The following is an 11,828-nucleotide window of genomic DNA, read 5'->3' on the forward strand; positions in this document are numbered from 1 at the left end:
TCTTTTGCTTAACTATAAATGAGTACGACCACAAACCAAACGGCAGCCTCGTGTTGTAGTAATATCTGCCCTGCTATGAGCAGCCTAGCAGATGCCAATCCTTTGGGAGGACACGACAATTTTGACATGCGCTCTTGAGTCAATTTTGATCATGTATGGTGACTACTAAAATGACTCACACTTAGCTGTTTAAAATCAAAACTGTATACAACTGCTTCTTGTACATAAATTAGCTTTGGTTTCTTTAGCAATTTTGGCAAGACTCTATTTGAATGTAGAATGTTGTTTTTGTGCAGGTGTTGTGCTGTACACAGGACATGACTCAAAAGTGATGCAGGTTATTCAATGCTTAAGTTTAAGAGGTATATTTTTGCACAAAGATGATGATGTGCAATTGTTAGAACTCAAGTGCAGCCCCAATAAAACGGTCAAGAATGGATAGAACTACCAATCTTCAGGTAGCCTTGGCAGAACCCAATGTATACTTTGCTATTTGGTTTTACTAATGTGTTTTTTAGATTTTGTTACTGTTTATACTGCTTATTGTCTTGGCTCTGGTCAGTGCTGCCATTGGGACTTACTGGATGGGTAAGTGACAATGTGCTATACTTTTTAGCATGGTGGCCACTTTTCTTTAAAAAGTTGGATTCTTCTACATATGGTCAAATATAATGCACGATCAAGGTGCTATATGTATCAAGTCAATGAGATTATAAACACAACCTTAGAACCCAACGTACAACACCCAAGATTAATTAAGTAGAGTACACGCTACCGGCACTCAGTCAGAATGAGCTGAGTAGTCCCGTATATACTACGTCATACTCCTAGCATCTCCTTTCTTAAAGTTAACAATTACTAGTACCCAGCAACACTTACATCTATCTATCTACGCGTCATTGTCATTGTCGCAAATATAGTCACGCAGATAATTTGGTTTCTTCACCACGCGGCCACTTCAAGTTGATCTCTGTAGTCTCTCTGTACTGCCCTCTGTTTCTCTGCTAGGTTGAGAACTTGTCTGTTCTGATGGATCCTGCGTCTCCTCTTGTTGGTCACTAGTTGTGTGACTCTTCAAAGTGACCTGAGACTCTGCCTGAAGTTGGCAGTCTTGTGGTGGCAGGTTGACACTGGATTCCGCTGCTACTTGTTCTAAGCCAACGTCGTCATTATTCACTGGCGTAGTCGGGTCATTCAGTATTGCCTCATTCGTAATCTTCAATTGTCGTCGATTCCACCTATATACTCCACCATCCTCTGTTTGAACTTTGTACGATCATTCTCTAGTTTGCTTTATTACCACGGCTTTCTTCCAACTCTGTTTCTTTCCTTTCAATAGTTCCATGCAAACGACAGTTCCGGGTACGATAAGGAGGAGGTCTTTAACACCTTGATTGTAATATTTTGCTTGAGCTTCTTTCTGTTAATTGTTGGGAGATCCCATCGACCACTTGAGGTTTAAGTAGATTGGGCTTCATAGGCAACAGCCCGTTAGTTCTTTTACTAAAAAGATGTTGAGCTGGACTTGTTGTTCCTTGTGGTGGTGTATTTCGTTGATCCAACAAAGCCATCCACGGGTCTTCCTGTGCCTCTAGGGCTTTCACCATTTGTTGCATTGGGAATGATACGGACTTGTTGTTATATGACCGAATTCTCACTTTTTAGCAAATTGTTGAAATTCACTAGCGACGAACTGAGGGCCGTTATCTGTCACCACCGTCTGGGAAATTCCATGACGGGCAAACTGAGCCTTTAATTTTGATATAACCATCTTTGACCTAGTGTCAATTAGCGGATCCACTTCTATGAAGCTGCTAAAGTAATCTACTACAATAAGATAGTTTTTCTTATGGAAGCTCATTAGGTCTATGCCTACCTTAGCCCATGGCAGTTTCGGTATCTCATGATAGAGAAGTGTTTCTTTGGGTTGCCGTCTTTCGTATGTTCTGCAGACTTCACATTTGCCGACATAATCCGCAATCGCTGCATTAATTTCTGGCCAAAAGACTGAAGCTTTGGCTCTTTTGACACATCCTCCAATTCCGATGTGTGCTTGATGTATTCGTCCTAATGTAAATCGTCTAAGACAGTGAGGTATTATACAGCGATTTCCTCGGTACACCACACCATCTTCAACGGCAAGTTTGTCTCTAAAGGGAAAATGCGGGTGGACACAAGGTTTCAGTCTCTTCTTATTCTCTGGCGATCCGTTATGAATAACATTTTGTAACACTTGCAAGGTATCATCAATTGCTGATTCTCGCTGAATCTCTTGTAACTTGCTTGTTGTAATGAAGTAACAATCTACAACTGCAATTTGTTCTAATTTCTTTTCGAATGTTGACTGCGTGTTCAGAATTTCAAGGCCATTCTTCACTGTACTGCTCCTGCTCTCTATCGTTAAATATGCTCTTGAAAGAGTGTTGGCCAAAACCATTTCTTTTTCTTTCTTGTACACTACTTTGAGATCGTCTCTTTGCAGCTGCAGTAGCATTATCTGCAATCTTCTTGGAGCTGTTTGAAGTGACTTGCGCACAATGATTTCTAAAGGCTTATGATCAGATTGTACTTTCATTGGTCGTCCATACGTATATTGGTCGAATTGTTCCATTCCATAGACTATCGCCAGTAATTCCTTTCTATTTGAGCATATCCTCTTTCACACTCAGTCAACGCTCTACTGGCATACGAGATTGGTTGTCCGTCTTGGAGAAGCACGGCCCCCAACCCCAAACTAGATGCGTCACACTGCATTAATGTGGGTTTTGTTGTGTCGAAATATCTCAGAACTGGTGCTGTAGTTATAGCTTGTTTGATTTCTCGTAGTGCCCATTCGTATTTGTCTGACCACTCCCATGCATTATTCAGACTTGTCAATTCTCTCACTGGCTCACAAGTATCAGCAAGCTTCGGCAGATATCTTGATAAATAGTTAAAGTAATCATGCCAAGAAGCCGCCAAACACTTTCAACATTTCAGGTTTGGGCATTTGCAGAATTGCATTAGCTTTTTCTGGATCAGGTTTCAGCTCGTTTTCTGTAAGAATATGGCCCATATATGTCACTTGCGGTTCTCTCAATCGAAATTTCTTTTTATTTAACTTAATACCTTTATCTCTACAACACTTCAGTAAAGCGAGTAGATTCCGGTTGTGATTTGTTCTCGCCTATTCAAGAGTGGAACCTCCGCTCGTAACCAGTATGTCGTTGGCAATAACATAGATATCATTCAGTCCTTCCTGTGCTTGATTTAATCTTCTTTGGAATACCTCCGGTGCCGGAGATATCCCAAACGGCATTCGTTTCCATTTATAGTGATCTATTGGAGTGCCAAAGGTTGTGAGATTGCTTGTTTCTTTACCCAGGACTGCGTGCCAAAATCCAATAAGTTTATCTCGATCCAGCTGGTCAAGTTCCGTAATCAACTCATCTTTAACAGACACGGGGATACGCCTGACCGGTAGTTGCACCGGAGTCACCGTAAGATCAATATCCAGATGCAGTCGTCCTTCCAGTTGTCCCAACTTATCATCAAAATCGTTACTATATTGCTGTACGACCTGATCCAACGTCAGCGGTTGAGCTGCACGCTGTCCACCTGGTGGGTGACCAATCTCCACAGATGCCTGAAGGATGTTTTCACGTTGAAGGTTCATGAGTTTCATCTGCTGTATATACTTTTTGCTCCTAACAAAGAGGTCAAACCTCTCTCTACCACAACGAACTCTCCCCTGTATTTATGACCATTCTCAGGATTGAGAAGACGAACAGTACATTTGCCCACCGGTTGCACTTTAGAAGCATCAAATAACATTAGTGATTGCCACGTGACTTGTATTGGGACTTGAGAAGGCAAATATGACTGGCTAATCACATTACATGAGGCGCCCATGTCTAGTTGAAATCTTACCTCTTGTCCTCAACAGACATTGTTGCATACAGTTTAGATGGAATTTGTTCGCTGACTTTCAAAATTTGACTTGACTCCGATTAATTTGATACTTGGGTGTCGATGAGAGTAACAGTATTCAGCACAGCATGATGCGGGAGAGACTCCGTCGTGAGTACTTGCGCACGGTGAAGGTGGTTCTCCAGACTGAGTTGTATGGTCGGAACAAGACTCTAGCCATCAATGGGTTTGCACTACTAGTTCTCACTTACAGTTTGGCATCACTCATCGGGCGTGCACAGACCTGCAGCTGTTCGATCGACGGACCAGAAAGCTCCTCTCTATGCACAGTGTCCACCATCCTTCTGCAGACGTTGACCGACTGTACGCTCCTTGCAGTGATGGGGGTAGGGGGTTACAACAGATTGAGTCGACATATCAATCTTGTATTGTGAGGTTAAACTGCTACCTTGCTGACAGTTCTGATCCTTTCATGCAGATGATACGGGAGTGTGACTCTGTAAAATCTTCACACTCGATCAAGCGCATGGCTTGTTGCTTTACTGCACAGCTGCGGAGGAGTCTTGCTTCAGACGACAAGTCGCAGAACTTACACAGGAACGCATCCATCTCGGTTGAAGGTGGCTTCAAGCAAGTGCCTGAAACAGATGCGAGACATTACCATACGTGTTGCAGTTCTCTTCGTGTGCGGTCCTGGAGCGAGAAGCCTATGCACGGGCAGTATCGCCATCTCACCGAGCAACCGCCTGTGGACATGAAAGAGACCTACGGATGGCTAAAGGCAGCAAATCTTCCTGCTGCAACTGACGGACTGGTTGTTGCTGCTCAAGACCAAGCTCTTCGGACTCGGTACTATGAGCGCAAGATTCTACATCGTGATGTCAGTCCCACTTGCCACATGTGCAGTGTAGGCCTGGAAACAGTCGACCATATTGTGGCAGGTTGTAGTGCTTTGGCACCGACGGACTACACTGATCGACACAATCAGGTGGCCTCCATCATTCACTGGGATGTTTGTCGTCATTTTGGGGTTCCAGTGGAGAGCAGATGGTACGGCATCATCCTGATAGGCTTGTGGAGACGGATGACATTACTATGATGTGGGATACCATCATCCCCACTGCCAGGAAGATCAAAGCCAATCGTCCAGACATCTGTCTCAGAAATAGGAAGACAAACATTTGTCTTCTTATTGATATCAGCTGTCCTGCTGATGGCAACATTGGCAAGAAACATGCTGAGAAGATGGCGAAGTACAGCAACTTGCGAGTGGAGATAAGCCGCATGTGGCATTGTCGAACACTGGTGGTTCCGGTGGTCTTGGGAGCTCTGGGCACAGTGCACGCAGGTATTGCACAGTGGCTGGACATTATTCCAGGTCATCACAACCTGCAGCACTTACAGAAAACAGTGCTTCTGGGATCTACTCGGATCCTTCGTAAAGTCATGTCTTCTTTCTAGACAGCCATGATGGTCTAAGTACTGGTACTTGTAATAGACTTTGCAAACCAGACTGATCTGGTTGAGCACGACATAATATATTTCACTTTGTACCAGCAGGTATAGCCTCTCACAAATGAGAGAAATATACGTACAAACACACACATACACATAGACACCTCAAAAACAAACAGACAGCTAAGTATATAACAGAGAACGTAATTCCTTCAGCGAGATGGCAAAAAATATTAGTATGCACATCTACAAAGGGCAACGTATCTCTATAGACTCTCCACGATAGTCCTCTAACTAGGTCATTTCTAGAGTTAAGTGACCGTTTCAATGATAAAGCTTGTACTGTTCGAATCTTCACTGACGCATTGACCATCCAATTACCTATGCGCTCATACAGTGAGTCTCTTCATCGAAGACCAAGTCCCCGTCGAATATCTTTCCTAAATATGGCGTCAACTGCCTTGGTAGGGATTCATGCAAAGTAATTTTAAGTAATGAATAGGAAGACAAAGTAATGCAAAGGTGTTGGGATGGGACTCTGAACTTAAAGAGTTGAAAGGCACTGCTAGAGCAAGTTGTAAATTATGGTGATCTGCAGGTAAACCATGCTGTGGTGAGCTGTTTGATGCCATGAATAGTTTGAGAAGATTATTCAAGTCGAAATTGAAGAGAACAAAATTAAGAGAGAGGCAAATGTTTTGTGAGAAGTTGTCTAAACATATTGAAGAAGGGCACCATTCAAGATTTTGGAGTAAATTTCATGGTGGTTTACATCATAGTAAGTCAAAACCATCGATGAGAATTGCTGAGGCATCGTCTGCAGAGGACATTCTGAGAGTATGGAAGGATCATTTCAATGCTATTGTTAACAACGAGTTGTGTGAGAGTGTGAAAGATGATTGCATGGTATTTGAGGAAACACTAGGTAGTCATATGGGTGAGTTGCGAATACCATGGTGGTCGGTGGACGTTCGTCCCATTGAAGTAGAGAATGCCTTTGGGCGTCTGAGAGTCAATAAATGACCAGGTCCTGATGATATAATGTCTGAACACTTGAGATATGGTGGTCCTATTCTGTCTATATACATGAGCATGGCTTTCACGGCTTTTCTGAGACATTCCTTTGTACCTAGTCAGTTCTTGAGGTCCTACATCGTACCGATTGTCAAAGACAAGAGGGGAAATACTGATAATCCTGACAATTACAGATGCATTGCGGTATCTTCTGTTGTATCGAAAGCTTTTGAGCACATTCTTCTTTACAGACTTCAGGGTCTTTGAAATTCAGGTAATGAACAATTTGGTTTTAAGAAGGGACACAGCTGTTCGGATTGTTCGTATGTTTCAGACAGACTATTGACTATTACCTGTCAAGGGGTAATAGGTATGTTTATACTTGCGCATTGGATTTTTCAAAAGCATACGACAGAGTGTCGCATTATGAATTGTTCAGTAAACTATTACGACTTGGAACACCAGTTTATCTTGTAAAGATACTTGCCAATTGGTACGCTGCGCAATCTATGTAGATAAAGTGGGATAGCAGTCTTTCAGAACTCTTTAATGTCTGTAATGGTGTTCGTCAAGGTAGCGTTTTATCTCAATGTTTGTTCATTGTTTACATGGACGATTTATTGGGGGATCTCAGAGATTCTGGTGTTGGTGCCAAGATTGGCAACATGTTTTTGAGGTGTCTGGCTTACGCTGGTGATTTCTTGCTTATTTCTCCTACTAAGAAATGCAAAGTAATGCAAAGGTGCTGGGATGGGACTCTGAACTATTGCAAAACTGGCACTTCTGTCCATATGCAGAGCATTGACTTCATCCCTTGCGATGCACTTGTCCACAATAGCTGCACTGACTCTTTTTCTCGTCTGTTTGTTTAATACCTTGACTGCTTCCTTGTGGCTTACTTTCTGTAGCTTTTTTTCTAATAGCATGCACTTTTGACTCTTGCTTTTCTAAATCCACCATTGACTTCAACTCAGTTGACGCAATTTCAGCGGACTTGCAAATGTTGATAGCCTCAAGCAATGTCAAATTTCGCTTTTGCAACACCTTTCGAATTGAATCTTCCTTAATTCCACATACTAATCTGTCTCGTAATAACTCATTCGTCATTTCTCGTTAGTTAAACGTTCTTACTAATTGTTGTAAGACTGTTAGGTACATTTCAAAGGTCTTGCTGTCTTGCTGGTTATGCTGATTAAATACATACCGTTCATAAGTAACATTAACTAATCTCATAAAATGAGTCTTCAATGTTTGAAGAACAAAGTCCATGTCGCCATGAGTTGCTTTGGCATCACCAAATAAGCTATTGAAAATCTCTAGGGTGTCTTCTCCAATACACGTTATGAATGTTGCTAATCTAAGTTCGCGAGGCTGCTCTTTTAATCTCGATATAGTTTCGTATGAATCCCAAATTTGTCGCCATTGCCGCCAGCTTTCCTTCATGTCTCCTTCTTTGATAACTAAAGGTTGGGGCAAAGGTACGACGCTTTGCATAAAACCACTTCTCATCGCCGGTTGACTTACATCTATTGCTGAGGCAGTGTCTGTCGCCTTCGCAGATGCCAGCTTACGATTATATTCATCACTAGACATCATTAGTGGGTTTCTAGACTCCTGACACCATGTATCAAGTCAACGAAGTTATAAACACAACCTTAGAATGCAACATCCCAAGATTAAGTAGACTACACGCTGCTGGCACTCAGTCAGAATGAGCTGTGTAGTCCCGTATATACTACGTCATACTCCTAACACTATAGTAGTCTTACAATGTAACATTTACTAACTGTTGAAGCTTGACCGAATGTTTTATTATACTTTTTGTCTAATGAAGAAGAGCCATGTGTCTGCATGCCTGGTGGTCTGTTTGTCATTTTGTGATTGTGTTATCAGTTTTCTTTACAATGTCCAGTCTCATCTTTGCTGAATTTAGGTTGCAGATGCTCACATGACTAAGGTGCTAAGACTAGGGTTCTAAGACTTAAATCTTAGTCATGTGAGCGCATGCAACCTAAATTATAGTAAGGTGTTGTTTTTGTTTTTTGAGGAATTGATGATTTGCTGCTGATTGAGCTTGCATAGTTTATGTCAGGTCTGCAATATGTTTCCCAAACGCATGAAATTATATATTTTTGCCAAATATGGTATGCCTGTTTTCTGTAGTTATGGGTTGCACTTCTAGTAATGGCAACTGCACCAAGACTTTTTTTGATATCATATACAATTATACATAAGGACATAGCTACAAGATTATGACTGCTTCTAAAATGGTGCTATGGCTTAATGTATTACTAACGATGTATTGTAAATCTTATGTAACTGAAGTTGGCTTGTAGTGATGACTAGCCTGCCAGTAATTGAGAAATAAGTACTGGGATGTATGTGGCAGAGGTTTTATTCTTGTTTACCAGCTAGGCTAAGTGATTTGGAAATCTAATAGTAAATACCTTACTGGTTTTAATGTTTCTCAAGCAGTATTCCTTTCAAAAGTTTTACTCTTGAAAAATTGTTGTGTCCATGCTTTTGCCTTTGCATGTGAGCACACAAAACATTGTCAAAATAATCCACAGCTCAAGGTGGCAACTCAGTGAAGAAGTGAGTCAGTTCTCATTTCAACTACGGGTTCTACTTTCATACCGAAATGCCAATGCCACTTCTCATGCGATATACTGCTTCTGTGGTGAGTAATTGGCAGAACACTTTTGCTGCAGTATTGTGCTGAGTGTCATTGAACTGGTTAGGGAATTGAATCAGATTGAAAGAATAATTAAACAAATAGTTAAATTTGAGAATGACTAATATCGCATCAAGACCTCAAAGAGTTATGATTCAATGAACTTTCAGAGCCTCAAAAAGACTTAGTCTCAAATAACATTAGAAGCGGTAGGGTACATGATATTAGAATACTATAATCCATAAGTGCTAATCATGAATACAGTGGTAAACAGTTCCTATTTCATGTTGATTTTGTGATGTAGACAAGAACAAGGCTGATCATTGGTATTTGGCAGCTTCTGGTACGTATTACTAAATAATTTATGCATATTTGTTCATAATCTGGGTTTTTTGCTAGACTATGATACTCCAAACTTTTTCTTAGCATTTTTGACATTCATTGTTGTTTACAACAATCTTATACCAATCAGTTTGATTGTTACAATCGAGGTTATACATACACATTGCTTCAATTGGGTGATATCGTGTAGCACTGTATGTTTGTGTTGCTTCAGATTGTCAAGTTTATTCAAGCTTACTTCATTAATCTGGTATAGTCTTTGTTGTTTGGTGATCGAAAAGTGTTGCTTATGGTACGCTGTTTATTACATGACTTGGATATGTACCATTCATCAAGAGACACTCCAGCTATGGCTAGGACATCGAATCTTAATGAAGAGCTGGGACAAGTTAGTATTAGTGCAAACTGTTCATAAGTTTTTACTGCATTGTACAATGATGTGTGTGCAGGTCAAGTTTATCTTCTCAGACAAGACTGGCACACTCACACGCAATGAAATGACTTTGAGGAAGTGCTCTATTGCAGGCATTGTATATGGGTAAGAAATGGACTTTTAGATTTACCTATTACCTAGGGTTAGCAATGTCCTTTGAGTGAGTCTGGTGACAGCAATGCCTCATCACTCTAATAGAATATTGTGAAGCAGTTTCAAAGTCTAACTGTTAATTTTAGCACAAAGACAAATTGTAAGGATAAAGGACAAATTTGAGTTTTTTATTTTTTACACAGCCATTATCTCTTCTGACTTGGAGTCACTATTATGGGACATGCAGTTTAACCAAATGGATTTTACTAGCAATGTGACCTTAATTGCTCCAATTATGCTAGGCAGACACTGCCTCACTGGTCATTTAAAGGGGAAGTCCAACAAAAATGAACTTAACTTGTATGAGTAGATGATATGAAGACAAATAGATCAGTATAAGTTACTTCGTTATCTTCGCTTTCGTAAACGAGAACGAGCGATGTTTCTGTGATGTGCAACGCCTACGCACCCGCTCTCTGCTTTCTGGCTGATTAATCTCCACCTACTGCAAAAGAATCAATGCGTTTATGGATGGCTGCTACAGATATATCGAGGATGCCGAATGTGAATGCAAAGACATTATGAAGATCTGCCTTCTTGCCGTCAGTCGCTCCTCTCTAAAGTAAAATGGTGTTGGTGGAGCTGTTCTTCCGTCAGACTTTCAATCAGAATTCCTCATTACTACAGCTTAGCTAGAGAACGGGCTTTTTGCTTGAGTAATTGTTTATCCTTAACTTGTATGAGTAAATTTTACAAAAACAAATCGATATATATATATATATATATATATATATATATATATAAGTTACTCCATTATCTTCGCTTTCCTAACCGAGAACAAGCAATGTTTCTGTGATGTGCAACGCCCACACACCCGCTCTGTGCTTCCTGGTCGATTAAGCTCTGCCCACCGTGGACGAATCAATGCATTTATGAATGACTGCTACGGATATATCGAGAGAGAATGCTGTATGTGAATGTGAAGATATTATGAAGATCTGCCTTCTTGCTGTCATGTTAGTCGTTCCTCTCTAAGTAAAATGGTGTCAGTAGAGCTGTTTTTCCATCAGACTTTCAGCAATATTCCTCATTACTACGGCTTACCAAGAGAACATGCTTTTGCTTGAGTAATTGTTTATCCTTTGTTCTTTAAATATCTGAAGAGAAACATTCAGAGTGCGGTCTACCATGTGCAACAGAGGACGTTCCTTTTTATATCCAGGATTGTAACTTTCTACCAATCAGCGACAAAAGAAAGTGAACAGACTGGATGTGAAAACAGGAACATCCTCTGTTGCACACGCTAGACCGCACTCTGAACGTTTCTCTTCAGATATTAAAAGAACAATTAATTAAGTTCATTTTTGTTGGATTTTTCTTTTAAGACTCTGGTCTTTTGTTCAATTATTGCCCTTTAGTACCACCTGATTTACTAATCCATAATTGACTTTGCTGACAATTTTTGCCATAATAATGTTGTCTGTGTGGAGTTTGGTGTAGAAGGTGAATGACTTAGCTAGTTTCTCACTGTAGTAGGTGCTTCCATGTGATAATTTATCTACATGGGACAATAGATTAAATTATTGAATTTTTCGCTGTTTGTAACTTGTACTTATCATTGTGTAAGATTTCTTATTATATTTAATCTTTATCTTGTTGCAAGCAAACAGTTTCTGCAAACTACAAATTATGAAATACACTCTGCAAAGCAGATTAATGATAAATGAATAATGAATGAATTGTTTTGTATCACACCAGATACTAACGCAGTTCCCACAACAGAACAAACACAGACACTACATGTTCCACAACTACACACATACGTACGTGGTTTGAACTTGGCGGTCGTTTACTCGTACTAAACAAGTGCACCCACATCAGTAGACTGGCTGATTCTTGGGGTCTCTA

The 11,828-nt window shown here is 40.5% G+C and overlaps 1 protein-coding gene across 1 annotated transcript in view; it reads left to right on the forward strand.

The window, feature by feature from the left end:
- Positions 1-260: 260 nt before the first annotated feature.
- LOC134189668 (phospholipid-transporting ATPase IB-like) overlaps positions 261-11,828 on the forward strand; it is a 33,599-nt gene continuing 22,031 nt past the window's right edge. Inside the window, 7 exon segments of the mRNA XM_062658020.1 lie at positions 261-337; positions 402-458; positions 519-588; positions 9,357-9,395; positions 9,452-9,543; positions 9,609-9,782; positions 9,844-9,932. Coding sequence (XP_062514004.1) covers positions 332-337; positions 402-458; positions 519-588; positions 9,357-9,395; positions 9,452-9,543; positions 9,609-9,782; positions 9,844-9,932 — 527 coding nt within the window. The 5' untranslated portion in view covers positions 261-331.

This window comes from Corticium candelabrum, chromosome 14 (assembly GCF_963422355.1).
Source record: "Corticium candelabrum chromosome 14, ooCorCand1.1, whole genome shotgun sequence".
Taxonomy (NCBI): Eukaryota; Metazoa; Porifera; class Homoscleromorpha; order Homosclerophorida; family Plakinidae; genus Corticium; species Corticium candelabrum.